Source organism: Mya arenaria, chromosome 3 (genome assembly GCF_026914265.1).
Source record: "Mya arenaria isolate MELC-2E11 chromosome 3, ASM2691426v1".
Taxonomy (NCBI): Eukaryota; Metazoa; Mollusca; class Bivalvia; order Myida; family Myidae; genus Mya; species Mya arenaria.
This window is the reverse complement of record NC_069124.1, coordinates 80856841-80878715: the sequence shown is the minus strand read 5'-3', so window position 1 is coordinate 80878715 and position 21875 is coordinate 80856841. Positions and strand designations below refer to the sequence as shown.

The 21875-nt window shown below is 34.0% G+C and overlaps 1 protein-coding gene across 1 annotated transcript in view; it reads left to right on the top strand.

The window, feature by feature from the left end:
• Positions 1-2783: 2783 nt before the first annotated feature.
• The window catches only part of LOC128226313 (uncharacterized), a 28208-nt gene continuing 9116 nt past the window's right edge, over positions 2784-21875 (top strand). The window contains exons 1-4 of the mRNA XM_052936196.1: positions 2784-2790; positions 3039-3175; positions 4879-5027; positions 5251-5401. Coding sequence (XP_052792156.1) covers positions 2784-2790; positions 3039-3175; positions 4879-5027; positions 5251-5401 — 444 coding nt within the window. The remainder of the gene's footprint in view (positions 2791-3038; positions 3176-4878; positions 5028-5250; positions 5402-21875) is intronic.

The window sequence follows — 21875 nt, the reverse complement described above, 5'->3', positions numbered from 1 at the left end:
TTATTTTGGTTTCAAAACAGATGGTTGTCAGATTCAACAGACGCTTCAGCGTCCCACCCAGCGAAGACATTGCCAAAGTCGTGTCATTACATTTCCGGCCAAAATTGTATAAAGTGTAGAACATAGGAACATAAGGACCCGTTAAACTGATATGTTACCTATGTCGAAAGAAGGGAGTTTTCCACTTTTAAAGATGCACTCTTACTCCCAAATCAGATTTACCACAATTAATGATTTTGTTTTAATATTTCAAGAAGGATAAATAAATGTTGAAAACAATGGTTCTTATGAAGGAAACCGAGTTAAATTTAAAAGAAATGCGCATATAACATGAAAATTTTACATTATGAGACTATAGTAGACTACTGTAAATCTTTTAGCATTCACCAATCATTTAATATTTTTGCGCTTTCTGCTATCACATACATGGTTACAATCTTGTAATCAGTTATTATTACTTTCCATAAATGCATTATTCAGTAAGTAGTTGACGGTTTATCAGTCAAAATTGATGTTTGTTATACATGTGAATGTATTGATTTTGAGTAAGAGTGTCACTTTAAACAAAATCAAAATATTTTAAGTTTTCATCAATATAACTATAGGGCCCTAGGTCCAAAGCTCATGATACCCTTTTACTAGAATATTACCTGGTATTACAGTGCGACGACTATCAAGCATAACTTAAATGGGATTTTCTGGATTTGATTCTATACGAATCCCTATTTTGTGTTTAATGATGTAAGTAAATCCGGCAGCGCCAAAGGCAGTTACTGGAAAAGCAAGGCAATTTGCCTCGAATTCCCTAAGGATGCGGGGATGAACAATTCTAAGAACGTCTCTGGCTGAAAAGGGGTGTTCTATATTTGGGGTGCATGCATAAAGTGACACTCTCAAAACATACATACACATGTATAAAAAACATCAATTTTGACTGATAAACCTTTAACTACTTAATAAATAATGCATTTATGGAAATATTAATTATTATAGCAAGATTGTAACCGTGTATTTTATAGATGAACACCTAAATTTTTTAAATGATTTGTGAATGCTAAACAATTTACTGTGGTCTACTATATAGTCTATAGTCTTATAAGGTAGAAATTCCGTGTTTTATGCTCATTTCTTTCAAATTAAACTCGTCTTACAACGCATGGTAAAGGTGGCCATCTCAAGCACAAAACGACGGAGTATAGTGATAACGTTTCATTAACAACGCATTATTTTTTTAATTATGAATTACATCCATTTTTTACTAGAAAAACCCATAGGTTTTTGGTAAACGTCATATATTTCCAGTTTTCCATGTCAAGATTTCCCACTGCTATATGAGCGGGACATGCACCAGTATTCGCATTTCACCTGTCAACGCGTTCAATCTATCTGTTTTCATCTTTGAAATATGTTAATATAAATAAACCTACATTCAGGGCAAATAGTCCTACTACAGTTTAGATTGTTAAACCATAGTTACATTGTTTGTAGTTAATATAATTGCTAAAACAAAATGTTATTAATTCATGCTTAAGTATGAATCTTGCCAACTCTGAATGCTTTACTTCTATGCTTTAATTACGTTGACTAATATCTTGATGTTTTGGATTGAACGGTTTAAATATGATAATGGCGGTGCATGGTGCCGTTATTTCGCGGGCCTAAAGATGCATTTATTTATACATTTGTCTGCATTTCACGATTATCTGACAAGTGTTTTCTTTCCTGTCTGTGACACTTGACACCTAACTAAGTTTAACAATAGCTATAGGAAACAATGTACTGGATAACTAGTAGCGAAAAGGGTAAAATAGTGAAGTATAAAAAAGCGCATGGTAAAATATGTTTTTACTAATTGAATTTATATTCAGCAGCGATTAAAACGCATGAATGTGTTTATTTCAAGCATCGCATCTACAAAAGGTCTCTGCAATACGAGTAATGATGAACATCCCTTAACAACATTTTGCTTATGTGGCCGATATGTTACAAACTACGAAGACCATTGACAATAACAATGTTTTCTTTTTAACTATCAATTTAATTTCTATATATTCCAGAATAAGCTCAAAGCGAGACAGTGTATGTGCTTTAACTTTTTTTCTTAATTTTGTCGTTTTAAATATCATAAGTTCCTTATTTGTTTCCTCAAATATATTCTAACTACGATTTTGAGGACTTTGAAACCCAGGTATTTCAAAACATACTCTAAGTGTATGTTTGTACACTCACCTGTGTGAGCAATTTATTCTTATGAATGGTCCATATTCACATACTCAACTCATTTGGTTTTAACATGTCTTCATATTTGTTTCTCTTTCGAATATCGTCATCATGCGGGGCCCGCATCGCTACTGATATTGCTTTGGTTTATTCTCCATTCTTAACAAACCAGTAGTAATTAGTTTTCTCAAAGATATGACAACTAGGAACACATGTTGCTCTTCCTGTACTCGTAAAACACTCATTATAAGAACATGGTGAAAACATAACCACTTGCTGAATGGAGTCGTCAAATAACACCAAAAGGTTTGTTTGAAAACATATCGAGATAATTGCGTATATTGATTTCTAGATTACAAAAAAGATTCACAGTTAAATTCTAACAACCCATCGTTGCATGTTTGTCATCCGTCAACAACTTAATCAATAAAGGCGATGTCACAATAATTCTTAAAACGTACTTAATAACACTCATTCTGAGAAAGTTGTTTTTTGTGCTTTCTAAACGCTCCTTTAAAGTTTGCTCTAGGGTCATCTTATCACGTGTTAAATGTCGTACTGCAATGAGATGTATTATCTTGGCCATTTTGTATACACACAGTGTGCATAAGCGTTGTGTACAGCATTTACTGGTGTCAGAAACTTCCAAACTACGTTCAATGAAAAGAAATCTATGTGTTTTCATTTAACACTGATGACCTTCACAATTATGGACCTGGTACTAATAGGAGCGATTTAAATTAATATGTTAATGGCATCTATATAAATTAAAGCGAATTCGTAAAAGCAGTGTTAATAAGCATTGTACATATTTACAGCTGAAGGCGGGAGGGTGAAGGACTTCCGGTACTCGACACCTGCCCCTCGCTTCCTGCAGACGAAGGACACCTATACGTACCACAAAGGGGAGCGGGCCATCCTGTACTGCTCCGTCAAATACCTGGGCACAAAACCGGTAAGAAGAAACGGAATGTAAAACACACGTATGAGCTGACAAACATTTCAATGAATCATGCATATGGGGGCATTCAGAAATGAATGAGATTTGTCGTATCGTAAAACATGTTAGACAATTCAAGAATTAAGATAAACAACTTGACATATTTTAATAAAATGTATCCGAATATAGCACTACAGCTGTTAAAATTCTCAGTCAACACTTTCTCGAATTTTTAACATCTCTTTTAAAATCTGAAACGTGGATTATATTTCACATTTATTGGGACTATAAAAACTAAAACCAAATTTTCCAACCGGGAGAAAAAGTTGACGACTAATGATCTTAGTTTACTAGTTCAAACATTTTTTTAAATTTAATCGTATTCTCGTGAAGAAACAATGACTTCTTTTACATTGCTGTTGAGATAAATTAAAATGCACTCTTTTCAAAGTCCATAACAATGATCACATTTAAGAATGAGGGTGCCAGCAAACATTCACAAGGTACTGGAATTTGATTATTTTACGCAGTTTTCATACCTAGTTTTTTATATATAGTATGTATGCACAGTGCTGCTTGTGGAGTTTTGTGCTGTTCTTCTATGTTTCTTGTTTGTGATTTTATGTTCTATGTCTTTGGCGTTTAGCCAGTGCCATTAAACCGGGTTAATGTTTAAACTTTTTGCTACTGAGCTTGTTTCTGTAGCTTTTCGCATTAATAGTGTATGTAAAAGTTATACGAACATAAATTATGTTATTTTATTATATACTGTATGTCCCTCGTATGGAAAGATGTTTTGTATTTATATCAAAAGAGCAAATGCAAAATTAGGATTAAACGCAGCAAATTTGGAATTTGCTTATATTTTTTATTATTAAAGTCCAATACTCACGTGACCACTTACATAAATTCCTCATGTAACATGAATATGTTTAAACTGAAAGGCGTTTGCATCTTATCAGTTATTCATCATTCAATGAGTATGCGCTGAACGCTGCACATTGCACCAAGTATTTGGTGGCTCCAAGCGGGAATGAAACTTCCTGAAATAGAAATTGGAGTGTTGGCAGCACGAGATTTGTAAGATCAAAACTTCAAATTGGTTTTGATATTCAACTAGGAATTACATGACGCAAATGAAATTTTACCCATTGATGTTATTTACTCATTATTATGCGTCCTTTTTTCAAGTTGGAATTAAATTGGATTGATTGCATCTTTCTTTAAACGAGGACTTAGACACTTCTAGTTGCTCTTTCCTCTGTCAATATTTGTTTCAGAAATAATCCATGTCTTACGAATCCAATCAAACTAGAGTTGACAGGTGGTCGGTTCATCTGAAGCAAAGAAATATTGTTTCACTTAAGCAAATAAGCAATGATATAAAATAGATATTTTGATCTGTTACGTGGAAGCGCCCTGCAGATACAATATGTTATCCTCCCCAAACGTCGTTGGAGACCACCGCAGCACGCATTATGTAATATTTACTCTAAGTAGATATCTCACTTGTTAATTGAAACATGACGCGCACTCGACTAAAAGTATTATATCTTAGCCTAGTTTCTAAGTACGCCCTCCGGATTCAATGATTTCTTATCAATGGATTTACATCTCTGATAACCTACTGATGACTTTCAAGGCACTAAAGTACGAAAAGACGAAATACTTAAAATGTGATGTACATAACTAAGCCCCAATGATTGGTATCATTTCAGGTAAGCTGGAGACGCGCCAACGTAAGCTACTTCTTAACAATCGGTACCCTGCCTATGACGAGCGACCCTAGGTTCGAGGTCGCTCACATCGAGGATTCCCCCGACTGGAATATGATGATATACAACGTAACGACCACGGACAGCGGAATGTACTAGTGCCAGATCAGCTCGCGGGAAAGATACATCCGCAAGGAAGTTAATAAACATTCTAAAGCATAATAATTCAAATCAGAGATATTTTGGACGTTGTCCATTTTGTCCTATTCTTTGTCCTTTGTCTTTCTACTGCAGAAGTTTTAACCATTGTACACAATATCTTCTTTCAATGTCAACTCTTATTTATTGATGGACGTGATTATCTTGGTTTTACAGGTATAACAATAACAGGATCACTTCATCCCGACAGAGTAACACTACTGTTATCACTGTGCAATGTGTCAGGGGAAGTACACCTCCTGAGTCAATTGACTGGTTCAAAGACGGGATAAAATTGTTCCAGACGGACGGAAAAGAGTGGAAATGCGTAAAAAGCTTTCAATAAATTCTCAGACTATTACGAGTATTCTGACCAAATCCTCGACGGAGATGACCGATACTGGAACATACTCGTGTAGGACTTCGGACTTACAGGTAACCAGCGAAAAAGTCAACGATTTAAAAAGTAAGTTCACTTAAATGGCTTTCTGTTTGCACCTCGAGGTTAGACAATGAATATAAATTGCGAACATGTATGCTCTGATTGTCGTCTAGTATATGCTTGATACATTTTGTGCTTATCTAGCTCACTTCACTTTTAATATCTTTACAGCCAATAAAAAGTCTCAGAAAAGAGGTAAGGTTTTGTATTTTGTCATACAAGTTAAGCTTTTTAAAAACGAATAATCAGTGATGTAGCACCTGTTAAAAACTAACCAATTAGCCTTTAATTATCGTAGTTCTTTAAGCGATTGCATGTCAAAATACAATGAGTAAAACTATGCATTAAGTTTCTCACGTTCTTATGGGATACAGTCGAGCCCCATTGGCACGAACTCGCTTAGCTCGAATTCTTCGTTTGCTCGAACTAAATGTAAAGGACCGGTCCCTGGGAGTTCGAGCCAAAGGGGTTTGACTGTATATAATTTTGGGGACATCTTTTTTCAAAAGGTTATTTTAGTCTAATGAACTAATTTATACAATAAATTTTCTTTCCTTGCACATATTTACTGTATGATTATTTTTGTTTGGATTTTGTTGAGGAGAAACAACAGCGCTTCTTTTAGTATACTGTTCTTGGTAATTAAAACCTGATGTCTGCTTATTTCCGAACCAGACGACGCTAAGGCCAGTTACAAACTTGATTACGGCTCATCTGCAAGTCAGATGGTGACCTTTCTCAAATTGGTCTCGTTTTGTCTGACACTGGTGGCTTTTGTCCGAAACTATAACGCTGTCGGTAATTTATAAAACTGCTTTGGGCACCTATTGATGTTTACGAGAACCGTAGCGTTACAGTAGACTAAAAACTGGAATAACTCATCTTATATGCCGTCAATTCCTCTGAAAAAGTGATAATAGTGAACAAGTTCGCATTGATGAGTTTCATGGACAATAAAGTTTGATTGCATAACTTTTAGAGGTGACATGATTGTTAGTTATGCCATAATACTATATGTTTGATATTTGACCAGCGCATAGGATACACGCACTTTGTCATTGCAACTCTAGTTGTTTGTTTGTTTTTAAAGTTGGGACACTTTTGATACTTTTTTAAATTTAAACAGATATATACTGTGCACAAATCTTAAGTGACCATACATTCTTTCAATTAAGTGAAAGTTCATATTCATCGGATTGGCATATTATAGCAACATTGACTATGAAAAGAGTGTGTCAACAAATATAATATATTTCTTTAAAAGAAAAATCTCAGAAGCATTTACGAAAGTATCACTTCCATCCTTTTTTTAATGAAGTTGGTTGTTCTTTATTTAAATGAACATAAACCTTGTTTAATTTTTTAGTTACTACGGAAGTATAACTTATATATCTTTTTAACAGCTGCAATACTAACCGTTAGGTTATGTGTGTACAACTGAAAGACGCTTGATCAAAGGGCGACTTCAAAAGGTCCAATTCGGACAGTTGCATAGTGTATAACTTATAAACTTGTTTCAGTTTCTTTTATTTAATAATTTTGGAATGATAAATGTTTCAAATCGGTATAGTCCGTTGTGCAAATGGAAGTTTAATGTCCATCGTAGTACGTTATTAATCACAAATATATGTTAGACCTTTTCCTAACTCTTGTTAACGGAAAAACCAATGTTATTAACAAAGAAGAAAACAATCTAAATGTCAGCTATTGTTCTGTATATGAAAACAAAATCGGTTTTTTAATTCGTATTGTAATTTCGAGATGTAAACTTCTTTTACATTTTTTTATTTCTAAATAATAATGGTCATTTGACAGTTCACAAACATTACTTTATAGTCACATTTTGTTTTGTTTCTACGATACGGGTTAATATTGTAGAGCGTTTTGTTTCACAGAAAAGTTGTATATCAAAGTTTAAACTCTCGAAATTGACTCACTCAGTTGGCATATTGATAGTAACGGAACTCGTCAGTTGACAAGACCCTTTGACAGCAACAGCTTGTAGATTATGCCAGTTTCATCATCTAACTGTTGGAATCTTACGGAATCAAAGTGTATCAATAAGACAACATTCGGGTGTTGAAAGATTTGTTCTTAGAATATGTAATCGCACACAGGAATTTGATGTATTAGTCTGATATTAATACCCATAATGCTTCATTGTTTTCTCCCGACCAACTCAAACATCACATTTACATCAGGTCAGACTTGAATGAATTTGAATATATTTACAAACATACGTTAAAGATAATGAAATGATTAAAATTGTTCCTGTACTTCAAGCATCAGGTTCGAGTGAATATGTATTTGTGTCATGTTGTAACAGGTGTAGAACAAGTGTATCACAAACTCACTGGCTTTATATGTTAACTCATGTGTTAATTCCATTATTATTTGTGGATGGTTAATTTGATTAATAAAAATAAAATAAACGTGCTGTGTAGTCTTAAGTTGCCATTTAAACTTACATTTTGGACATAAGCCCGGAAGAGTTGAGCATTGGCATGATAAGTGAGATGTTTTTATTATCTTTTAAGCCGTACGCCGTTCTACTGACATGCCGTGCAAACTTCATATCACTTAAAGTAGTATTCTGGTCACAAGCCAAAGTATTTTGTTCATATCAAAGAATAAAGAAATAATAATAGCAGTTCTCTGACAATAGTGAATTACACCGATGAGCTCACCTGGGGCACCTTTTCAGGGACATGGGAAGTCTTGAAAGCTTTCTGCGATTTTTTTGTCTTCCTTTTACGAACAAAATGGTAATGGAAATATCTGTAACGAATTCTGCAGTCTTGTCGGACTGCAAAACTAATCATATTGGCCTAATTAAACGTTGATTCGATCTTTGTAGAAACAAATATATCATTTCGAAGTTAACATACCACAGGAGTTGCGCAATAATTGCGAGTAATGATTGATTCAATAGCATGTATGATCAAGGTTACTAAATGTCATTACTTAATTACATCTAAAAGCCATGTTCACCTTCTTCTCATTTATTGTTTATTGATTTATTCTTCATATTTGTATTTTGTAATATGTATTCATTATTGATTGTTATTATCATTGTTCATACACGTTGACTAGTTGAATTATAAAATATACGTGTTGTGACTATACGTGTTGTGACGATGTATCTTTCTGTCTGTCTGTCTGTCTGTCTACGACAAAACAACAATGCGTTTTCCTCAACGAGTCCAACTACATTCTTTGCAATGTATATCCGGAAATCAATGCCAATCACGTACATAACAACAATAATGTACCTCTAATTGATTTCAAAATTAATCCTTAATTAAAAAGTTCCTCCATCAGATCCTGACAGTCTTGGCGAATTAAAACCAGCAGGCACACTATTAGGATATAGTTTGACAGCGGGAGTAGTATTGAGTTATTCCACCAGTGATTTACCTAAAATGTCGTAAAAAGAAATGATACAATTCTTTTTTATATAACATTGTGATAAATAATTGAATGGCAAACTTAGGTCTATCAAGTATTTTACTGAAAACATTTACGAGTCTCGATTATATTATGTAGAAAGTAGGTAAATTTCTTTCATTCCTTTCAAATTATTTGTAACAATCCAAGAATACCTTCGTCACAAGTACTACTGCGCCGTGCAATCAGAGTATGTTATCCTCTGAATTTTTTTTATATATAACGGACATAAATGAGGTTGAAAAATTGATTGCCATGTGTAATATTTATTTTTGTTAAAAAAAGTGTTTCATATGAGTGATTAAATCGATAATCGTCAAAACATCCTTAAAGATTGTGGACTTATGGATGCTTGGATTCACACTATTAAGTTCCGAAAAAATAACGTAGTTCCCTCTTACCAAAACCTGACTCACGGTATTGACAATAGCACGGACGTGTTTTCCTCTTCTCATATGATCCTTATAAAGGCCACAGGCCTACTGATCCAAATGGTTGAATTATAGAATATGTGAAATCAGACATGCTTGATTTAAAATTTCCCAATCTCGCCCTTAATGAGAATGTCTTTGGTAAGACGTTGGAGTATCTTGTTTGGTATAGTTCTCGTGTTCTTGATTGAATAAGTAATTATATATTTTAAGTGTTCTGTGACATCAAGGATTCATAAGATCGAATATTTACTTCAACAGATAAGTCTGTCGCTAAAGATAAATGAGGCTACTCATTTTACTGAACCCTTTGATTCCAAATTGAAGATAGAAATCCGATACGACATAGATAAACAACATACTGACAAACCAAGCGTACCAACATGGATCTTCATTGTCGTTATTCTAAATGAAGCTTTGTTAATCCATGGTCTTCATCCAATATTCCCGAACTTGTCCATCGTGTCAGAATGCGGTATTCAACCTCTAACAAGGCTAACTTGCTAAACAACTTTTCCAATCACAATCATTATATGAATGCTATAGACAAGGAGATCCCAAACCATACCTGATTTTGATATATCACACCACGATGTCGTTGTCTACTACAGAAAACATCTATATTATATCAGTAATAACTTTATTTCTGGGTCCACGCTGATACAAGTCTGTAAAAGCATGCCTTGTCAGAGGTAGACTCGACATAACTTCGATGCTGAAGGCTGCACGGGAACGACTTAACTTGTTGCGGTATTCCTTTTGCTATTTTAAAATATATTCTAAGGAAGTTAAATTTCATTGCCTCTTATGGTATTGGCAAAACGCGATACAGTGTTAAATAAAAATGTTTGGACTGTTGACTATCATCGGGTATTAATATGTATGTTTAAGTTTATCGTGACAATTATTATATGCAAGAAAATGTACGTCCTGACAATAACTTCAGAATACACCTATGTAGGATAACGAAACTGTTTTTGACAGATCATTTATTGGTTAGACGAGAAACATGTCCAATGCTGTCAAATATTAAACATGTCAAACCAATGTAATATTTATCTGAGCAATAAAAGTATAATACTGTTGCATACGAGGAATAAGTTGGTTTAAGCATACCATTGTCTGAAGTAAACTCTAATGAGTACTTTCTGTTTTTCTAAATAGCTTTACTTCCAAGCCTTTTAAGCTATTGACAAAAAGGGATATAGTATTTAAAATGAATCATATCAAAACCGACCGTACAATTTATAATGCATTACAAACAAATATATACAATATCATCTAACTCCATAAAATACGACTTTTATCAGAATGCAATGTGAAAAAAAACTGTCAGTTTGATACAATGCATACAAAACAGTAGTTAAGCATTAAAAAACATATATAGAATAATATAAATTTGGATGTGTTTTTCCTAAAATATAACTTAATTGTTGGGATAAGAGTGAGGTTGCGTACACAAACTGGTTTAAGCCCCCAGTAAATTTACATTTTACTGAACGGTCCATGGCGATACCTAACAATTCTTGATAAACACCCCTAGTTTATTTTTAAATAGTATATGTGTTATGAGTTGTTTTTGAAGTTTTGTGCTGTTGTTCCATGTATCTGGTTTGTGATTGTCTGTTGTTGTATTCTATGTCTTTGGCGTTTACCCTGTGCCATTAAACGGGGATTATGTTAATGTATACTTTGATAAGATTTACCATTTATGTTTTTACTTTATTCGGGAATGTACGGATAAGAGTGAGGTTGTGCACACAAACTGGTTTAAACCCCCAGTAAATTTACAATGATGAAAAGCGAAAATTATTGGTAAAATCAAATTTTATATAGATCTGTATTAAATGCTGAAGATGTTGGTGTTAAACCCACATTTGCATGTCTGTTCAGTGACTCTGTAGAACGATCGGTTTTAATATTGCGTTTTAAAATAAATGTTTCAATACGAAGAAACAGACGTTTGTTATTTCATTTGATATCAAAAGCAACATTGTTATATATCTTCATTATGTGATTCCACTGGTAAATATTGTTTCATAAAATCAACAAATAATGGTCTTTTGTTTTTAGAAGATAGCAATAACATTTCATTTATTGAGGTAAAAGAGCAGTCTACAGAACATGTTTCAAATTTGGGAGCATATTTGCGAGTCCAATCTTCATATTGTATTACACAGCGTCGAGAAATAAACTAAAGATGGTCGTAAACCGTCAGATTACCAATCGTTTATGTAGTACAATCATTTTATAGTTCTGATAGCATCTAACTACAGGATGCACTCAGTTTTCAAGCGTTACATGTATGTTCTACCCATGCTTTATGTTTATGGGTCAGTTGTCGTAATTGCCGTTGTCACAGTGATACGATATTTCTCCCGACATGCCACGACATACTGCTGGATAGAACTTACTTGGAATCTGACACAAAATCCCCCCCACATGCCACGACATACTGCTTGATAGAACTCGCCAGGAATCTGACGCGAAATTTCTCCCATCATACGGCTAGTCAGATCGCGTCAGGCTCCCTGAAATTTTGCGTTATACGGCAAGAAAGAACTCGCCACGGAACTGAGTGTTTGTACGAGTCCAAATCAATTGTGTACTAGTATAGCAATCAGAATCAGGCAAGGAGAATATTCTTTCATTCAATGGATGTTCTAGTATTACGATTCATTGGTGTTTGAGAATATTTGGGCAGTGCACGGTTAATGACGTCTGAAGGACACACTGATGTGTTGTTTAAGAGTCTAGTAATTGTTCTTAAGGCAGCTTTTTAGGTATATGTAGTCATAACGTACTTTATTTATGAAGTTGTTAGACCGTCATTAGCACGTTTAATGCTAATATCTCTTTTTTTTCGTGATAAAGATAGGTTTTATTCAACATCGTTACACTATAACATTATTTTCATAGACAAGGACAATTGCATTAGATATAACTGTATGATAACTATATAATAGCCTATTGTTTAAAGTGTTCTAATGTACATTTTGGGGCAAATTATAAACATAATTATAAGATTTAATATCTCCAATCACCAGGAAATATTTCTCATTCCTGACGTTGAACAATGCTTTCATCCATTATTAATGACTTATTTTGCAGAAAGGTGTCTCTTCCGCTTTATCTTCAAGTGTGTCATGTGAGCGTTTTACTCTCAACACTGTATTTAAATGTAAATTCTTATCACTTCCAAAAACGATTGGACCGACCGGTTAAAATTGTTTTTCAATCTTATTCAGTAGTTTTCTGAAAAGAAAAATACTAATTATTAGAAAACATAATAAACCTAATAACATGGATGTAAAATACACATCCTAAAGCAATTAAAATATTTCCGAAATGCCACGACTATGTAGCTGTAGAGAATAGTTGAGGTGGTGTTATGGCTGCGTCGAAAAGTTTCAATGAATGATTGCTTCCACTGAGCTCAACGATTAATTCACGTTTTGTGCAATAACACTAGCAGGGCAAAATAGGTACTAAATGATAAACTGGTGTTTTAAAGAACATTTAGTATGAGCATTAGGAACAGACGCTTTGGATGTAACCGTAACCGAAACACCCAAACCGGTCTTTAATATATATATCACGTGTATTTCATAACGCATGTCAACTACTCCCGAAATATGAACTTATTTCCAAGCGGTAGATCAAACGGTTGCTCCGATATAATATCTCCCATATTTGAACAAATATATTTAATGGCTATTAGAAATGGGAATATAAAGCTTAGATTATGTTAAAAAGGGGAATATATTATGTTCTCCCAACTCAGATAATTAGATCCAGTAATTTAACCATGCTATAAATTCTTATCTTGCCCACGGGCAAAGATAAAATGCCCGGATGTAACTTCTTTTTAATTGTCGCCACATTGTAATTACCTACCTTGTTGAAGACTGTCGTCTGTAGCATCATGTCTTGTGGCAATAATTAGAACGCTAATTAATTATTTTTCGCTTCAAATGTCACAATAAAACAGTTTTCACGCACCTTTCACACAATAATGCTTAACTCTCCTTAGAACTATTTAAAGACCGATTTCACTATTAACATAATCTGAATCACTGCGCGCATATCCATGACAACCACGAATTATCCATACGCAATTATTTTAACTAAGCACAAAAGAGTTCCAGCAAAAAAAATACATATTAACTTAATTTTGTTTAACTGAGGTGGGAAAAAAAGCATCTACCATAGGTTCATCCCGACCCTCGCGCAGGGTGTTTTGCGAAAACTCGGTAAACCTCGTTTCCACAAAACACCTTACGCTCGGGTCGGAATGAACCTATCTTTCACTCTCGGCCATGGAAGATACTTATATTCACTCATTTGGTTCAACATATCTGAATATTTTATGAAACAACAATAATTCATTATACAACCACAATTGTTCTGATGCATAATTATGCCAAACATAAATGTAAGCTATTAATACTTTCATTCTTTCTGATATGTCATACGCAATAATCTACACCGCTTGATTTGAGCAATGCACTCGAATGTTAGTGAGTCCATAATATAATCACAGATTTCATTGCATTGAATTTCCATTATTTACCTTCGGCTGAAACAATTTTCCATGAGAAAGTGGATCCATTTCTATATGCCAAAGGATTCTCACCAAACTAATCTCTCCGGCCATATAAACCTCAAATATAAGTAAATCACGAAAATGCGTTTAGGAACTTTAAATACGGCCTGGTATCTCATATTCGACGAGTCTCGGTAAGAGCTCAGCAAGTCCTCGACAGGTCCTTGGGGTAGTCTTCGACAGAAGCCATCGGCAAATCCTTAGCAAGTCCCCCAGTCTGGCCATAATTGCCTTATAGCTTTTTCATTTAAAAATACAGACAAGACGAACACACAACCCCATGTGGTTCATCTGTCCAATTTCTTGTCATTTTATCAAATAGAAAAATACGAACACACATCTCCGTGTGAATCATCTCCCTAATTTATTATTCTGAACTTGAATATGCAAAACACACATGCATTATACTGGCTATTTCCGGTTAAACAAAATAAAAACATCAAGGACGCTCAGAATACACTTCAACGGCAACAAATGTTCAGTGATATGGTGACTTCTTATAAATTGCATTGTGCTCGTGAATATTAAGTACATTGGCCGAAAGTTCCACATATCCAACGTTTATATAATTTATGTACTGTGTTGTTGGTTGAGTTGTGTGCTGTTGTTTCATGTTTCTAGTTGGTTTGTGAATGGTTTTGTGTCTTATGTCTTTGGCGTTTACCCTGTGTCATTCAACGGGGTTTATGTTTTAAATTTCGGCTTCTCAGTTTGTTTCTGTAGTTTTTTCATATAAATTTAACTATCTGATAGAAACTTTCAAAAAGGTATCGCTTTGTTTTAAATAATATTTGTACAAATACATGTCTACATACATTAACAACGTCTCCAATAATCGATGCAGGGTAGAATATTAAGATCACGATTCCAGTATATGTAACTACCTCATGTCTTCAGTATTCCGCAGAAGATCAAAAATAAACGAGAGCCTTGTGTCTGAAACCATTTCTAATTCTTCATATTTTTATTTTGATGTAAAACAATATAATTTATTTGGTGCATATATATATGTATATATCATAAAGTGGTCAGGATTTTTCTGCCAGTTGCGTCTTCAAATTATTTTTACCGTCTAGAAAAAACAAAGGGCGTTAACTACTTTGCAGAAGCAAGCTCTGTCAACCTGATCGGATCGGGCATTCCATCAGTCAAACACAAATCATTAGAAACATAGGGTGCTACATACGCTTAAAACACACACTGTTGAGAAGAAAGGGTTTAATTTATGCCTACTGCGGTTACATATCGGAAGGACATTTATACTTTTCTACAAGTGCACATGTTCATTGGGTTATAGAATCCTGTGCTACGTCTGTGATATATCATATTCAATCGTTTGTCAGTTTCTGTTCATTTGATTTACTCTCTTGATGTAGGATACCTTATGTTAGCTTTCATTATCCCTTTTGCAAAGATTGATCTCCTATTTGTTTTGTTTTTCTTTTAAGAAAATTGATTTTTATTTCTTTAATGCACATTGAAAACATTCTAATAGTTTCATACATTTGTGGCCGAGAGATAACTTACGATTCCTTCAAAGAGTCAAATGCTAAATGAGACAAACTTGGTAAATTGTCGTGATACATACTAAATATGTAAATAAAATGCCCTCGTGCTCCACAAACAACAATTTCGAATCTATTCCTGTATAGTCGCATAATTAAGGACAATAATTCATCACGCAATGGTCCATTTAAGACCATAACCAAAGTTGACTGTGACTCTGTGGCTATGAAACTTGGCATACTGTTGATTAAGATTAGTGGAGAAATAAGTATGAAGGACGGATAACATTATCAAATATTGTTGTGTCATATAACATAAGGAATCGCAAAAAATCTTTACCCCAATGTCAATTTTGGCCCTGAACTGAACTGTTATATCGTGACCATAAACATGGTTTATAAGATTCGACATTTGAAGGTGTAATGATAAGGTCGCGCATTTTGACATACTACGACCATCAATTTGTTGTCGCAATTACGACTGTGTCCCCGTTTCATTAAAATAACTTTTGAACTGTAGGTTCTTGGATATTCTTTGATGGTGTACGACGCTCCTCGGACGCCGGATGTCTACCGATTATAAAGAGTGTAAAATTCAACTAAAACTACCGATAATTGATAACACTTCGTTATCTCTTTGCACGCGTCATTGCAGAAACAATCCAATACATTAGATTTGTTAAATCGTCCGTTTTATCAACAATATAAGAAAGTTCGCATGTTTTTTTTATTATTGGCACAACCACTGTGGTAGCAATTATCAAGGAATATATGGTTTGCCTGTGACCGACAATATTTTCTTTTTATTCACTTGGCATTCTGCCCAAGTTTAGTTATTGGAATATGATATAAAAATAATATTAAGCTGTTGCCTGATTGATTTAAACAATGTCAGTTTGATACAGTGCGTTGCAAAACAGGTGTTAAGCCTAACAAACGTCATATATGTGTTAATCTGCGTGTTTGTATATACGCCTTGCTATTATAACATTTCTTTGCAATTACTTAATAAAGTTTAGCTACAAAACTCACATGAGGAAATAAAAAGCAGAAAAAAGTAGACCATTACGTGAAACAAAGGCCGCGAAAGCCATCGAAATGTTTATTTTATGGCGATCGTTTCCAATTCCTATAAAAAGCGTCCCATTTGCATTGCCAAGTTACTTTCTCTGTCATAAAAGCCATATACAGACTATTATAGAATATTCATTCTTCTTAGTCCTATGAAGCATAAAACAGTTTTGTTACCTTCGAATAACGATTTTATTTCCACAGAGTAGAATTCAGTTATGCTGAAGACATATTTATGACTTCACAGCTAGATGCGTTAACACTTCCCTTGATGTTTTAAAATGAAAGTATGGAATCGGTCGACATTTCTGTAAAAGTACACTTTCGTTACAAATAACTATATCGTTGCGAAACAATTTCTTAATACAGACGCAAAGCTTGTTTATGATTTAGGCAATGTCAGCTTTTTTAAATATGAGTGTACAGAGTATTGGGCTAGTCTCAGATGTTTCCATTATATACTAAATATTGAAATATAAACGTAAACTGATGAACAAATTGATGGATTTTAAAAACAAACAAATTTTAGTCTTGGTGCTTTTCCCATATTCCCCGAAAGCATTATGTAATACCATGGAAAAAGACATGCACATTTTCTTCAAAAATAGGATACACAAATGCAACTTAAACACCAAAAATATTCTTATTTAAATGCCTGAGAATGTTAAGATATCTTAAATAGTTTTATGAATGATTTGTAACGCATTAATGAAGATTTGGCTCAAAGTCGATGTGGTCGTAGCTTTAGTTTTCATTGTACATATTTCGTTCAGATAAATACTTTTATAACTCGTCTATTTTAAGACCGAGAAGGTTTAACGTTCTCGCGAAGGATCTACGGCATTTGTTGTTATATGAGTGCCCAAAAACACGCATACGGCGGTAGGATTATATAATCATGTTTTTCATGCTATTTTCCGTAGACATATTGATTAATTATTAACCATCAGATGAATGCAGTCTCCTTCGCATTTCTTCTTTTTAAAATACGAGCTTTTACAGACGACACTAACTCGTTCTGCATTTATTGCTCCAGTATCCAGTATCCATAGATGTTTCTCCCGTGTCATGTTATCGCATTTACGCGGTGAAAGTGCGCATTCGAATATGCGAAAATGTAAAACCCATCAAGTACGAACATTTCAAAATGTGCCCAGTGGCGATGCGAAAATTTGTCTTATAATTGTTATTATTAAGTATTATAAGTATTACTTCATATGTAACGAGGATGCAGCATGTCTCACCAATGCCGTAATTAATCTAAAATGTGTAGACCCTGATCTCACGTCATTTAGTAAAAATAAAACATTAAAAATCAATTCACCAAGAAAGGAAACGCTCTTAAAAGTCAGCTTTGATACTGAAGTCACTATTTTGAATAGCAAATTTGAAAAACAAACAACTTGCGAATCATATACTTTCAAAATTCAAGCATCTCTTAGTGTAGACATTTGACATCATGCATTCTTGTTGATATAGTTTCAATCTTAATTTTTGTTCAATGTATTATTCATTCTGGATCAAATGCAACTTATGCTTAAAGTATCTATATAAAATAACAAAATAATGGAAAAAGAAACATTTAACTATTGATTTTGCAATGTGAATAACACAAATTGGTTCTACAGTATGTGAATGACTTAATACGTTTATGGCAAATAACTTCTTTTGTTGTTGTTACAAAAGGCTTTTCGGGAGGAAGAAATTGTTTGTTGGAATCAAAACCGGTTTAATTCACTAAACGAGCTCATTGTTGTTATACAACACAATACAATACAATATCTTTATATCAAATAACTATGGCAACAATAAAGGTCGGAGCCGAACAATATTACCCAGTTAAGGAAACGGAGTAATTTTGTTTAGTAAAAATTACTAGTTGTAATTATGCAATTATTATTTTTTCCATTCCATTTTATAGAACACAACATCAGTGTTTTCTTTGATCTGGTTCTATCAATAATTCTATCACCAAAATCAATTTTTAAATAGTTTGTTCCCTAACATTCCCTCGATACTCCATGGTTTTGATTTGCGTGAAATTCCGCTCAGATCGTTTGCAAAGATTAAGTATCTGAAAAGCAATAAAAATAATGAAGTTAATTTTAGGAAAGACCATTAGGCGCTATTAGACTGAGTTGAACATCTGAATATGTGGTGATTGAAGGTGCCCAAATCGAATGTTATAGAAACATGTGAAATATGCCGAAGATACAATTATTAAAATAAAAGTAAAGTCACTTACTTTTATAACTCTTTCTAACATGTTTACATGGTATTTATTGAAACTTTCTACTTAGCATATTTATGCTCCCTAATGGTTTGCGTATAGTTATCCGTTACAACCTTGTTTCAGAAAAAAAAACTAATTGCGTTATTTCATTTGAACTTCATATACTTAGGGCACCATGGCAAGATGTGTCTCACATAAAATCGTGACCTTCTTTCAAGGTCGAGGTAACACTTGAAGGTCAATACATACAATATGGACTTCATACAATGAATCCGTGTCTCACTATTAACGGGAATTCAATCCATTTCAAAACATCATTTGTAGAGCACAAACAAAAAATGTGTAACTAGGCATAACTATTAATGGAAATTTTATCGATTTCTACAGATGTGTAGAGCGCCATGGGAAGATGTGTCACACGCGCAATTCATTCTCTTATTTCACATTTGTAGGTCAATGTAACAATATTGAGTTCATAGCATTAGTTTGTGCCTGACCCATTAATTATTTTGCAATAAATGGGAATTCGGTAAATTTCCATGCATTTTAGAGCACCATGGGACGGTGTTTGTATCTTTGAGGTAAAGTTTATACAATATGGATTTTATAGTAATAACTCGTGTCACAGCCATAACATTTTAACTATCATTGAGAATTCAATTAATTTCTACACATTTATGGACCACCATGGGAGGGTTGTGTCACGCATATTATTCGTGCACTAAGCTACAGTGTTGATATTTAGAAATATTTTCTATAGATATGTAATATTGTTTCAATCCATTTTAATGAAGGAACTAATGGCTTTAGATATACAAGCTTTATGCATATTCATGCTGTTCGTTCTAATGGGAAAGACTGGAAGTACCTGCTGGATTCATTGGCACTGTTTTTCCCAATTAAAATTATCTAAAAATACATTCAAAACTGCTCTTTAAAGTAGATTGATATTTTTTCACATTATATACATTCACATTGCATGTTTATGGATAGATCTGTGTAGTTTCTTTCATTGCTTTATCTGCTTTAAACAATTTACCTATTTAAGAAAGAAGTACCATTGTTGCTTTAATTTATAAATGATTTGGCTTAATTACACGTTTTCTACACTGATATTTCAGCTTTTAGACACTGTACTAACTTACTTGTCAAATAGCAAAATCCTACAAAATAAATAGAAAGTAATAATCTATCATTTGTTTCCGGTCCAGATTGAAAAGTCCGACCATAGGACAAGCGCGTAATAACGGTTAAGAGGTTCGATAAAGACCTAGTAGAACATGATTGATACATTTGATAAGAAGTGGCGCGATGTTGCGGGTGCCTCATCTGTCATGGGGTGCCAGATAGAGTTTTCTAACATCGTCTAAGTCTCCGGAAATGTCGGTGTCCAGGAAATGTATATCTGGTTTGCACGAAACTAAGTTGCTTTTACTTGGTAATGACCCAATTATGTCGAAACGGTTTGTTGAAGTGGGACTTTAACTTCGGTTTTAAATATTTAAAGTAATTATTCGTATCTAAGTTGTTATTAAATCACATAACAGTCCAGTTGTACTTTGGTAAATGAAAAAAATCGCCCAACTAGAGGGTCATGTTTCAATAGCATCCCTCTGTTAATTTTTCCTACACGGCCAAATGAGGGAGCGGGGGGGCGGTGGGCGTTGTCCCGTGCCATTGAGAGCTCTAAATCAAAATACCTTAAATAAAGGCTTCAATACGATGGATTAACTATCCCTGTTTATCCCTTCAACTTTGTACAGCAGGCGTAATTATTACGCCAATTTATTTAACATTAGGTATTTATAACAACAGAAATATGAATCGGCATGATATGATTCCACTGGTTAATACTGTTTCATAAAATCAAGAATAATGGTCTCTTGTTTTGAGAAGGCAATCAAATTTTATTTATTAAGATAAAAGAGCAGTTTACAGAAGATTTTGTTTTATCATTTTAAATGCCTACTGTTTGAGTAAAGTAGTATTTATAATTTACAGTTTCTGAATGTGGGTTGAATTGATTTCTAAATACTTTGCAACCATATAACTAAATGTTATCATTAAACTGTATTACTCAGCGCCAAGAAATGTTCTTGTATTAGTTTTAAACTCTCAGATTACCGGTCGCTGTTGAATCAGTCAGAAATGTGTTTGCTTGTAATCCTTTTTAACTTCATTTCTCTTTCATGTGCATACGGAAACAAGGAGCATACAGCTTTCTTTTGTTTAAAGTATGGATTACCCATTCTTAATGCTCGTATGACACTCATTTACAGTGTTCTAGTGTAAATCTGGCATTTTTAACTGCGTTCTGCTGTACGTCTGACATTTTGTTTCCTACGTTCTGCAGAACATCTGGACATTTATTTACAGTGTTCTGCTATACATCTGGACAATTGTTTATATCATTCTGCTTTCTCTCCACTTGTTTACAGTTTTCTGCTGTATATCTGGTCATTGGTTAACAGCGTGCTGCTGTACATCTGGCCATTTGTTTACACCGTTCTACTGTATATCTGACCACTTGTTTACAGGGTTCTTTTACACATCTGGTCACTTGTTTACAGCGTTCTGCTGTACATCTGACCACTTGTTTACAGCGTTCTGCTGTACCTATGGCCACCTATTTACAGCGCCATGATGTACTTCTCGCCAATGCTTACAGCGTCCTTTTGTACATCCGGCATTTTTGCGCTCTGCTGTACATTTCGGCATTAGATTACAGCGTTCTACTGTTCACCTGACTACTATTAGTACATTATTATGACGTTCATCTAGCGTAAGTCATAGACATATTTGATCTTATCACTTCAATTTCACTTCAAGAAATAACACATCAAGGGTTAACAACCTAGAATCTGCTATTATTTACTTATTCCCGATGCCGTTATCGTAAATGACTGCTTTCAAAGCTTCACCCATTTTAAGTCCAAAAAATATGTACTTTATCCTTGGCCGTACACAACGTTATTCCGCACTTACCGACATTATTCTAATGTAAAGATGAATCACTTCCAAACACGATAGCACAGACCGGTTATAGCTTCCATTCTAATATAACTAC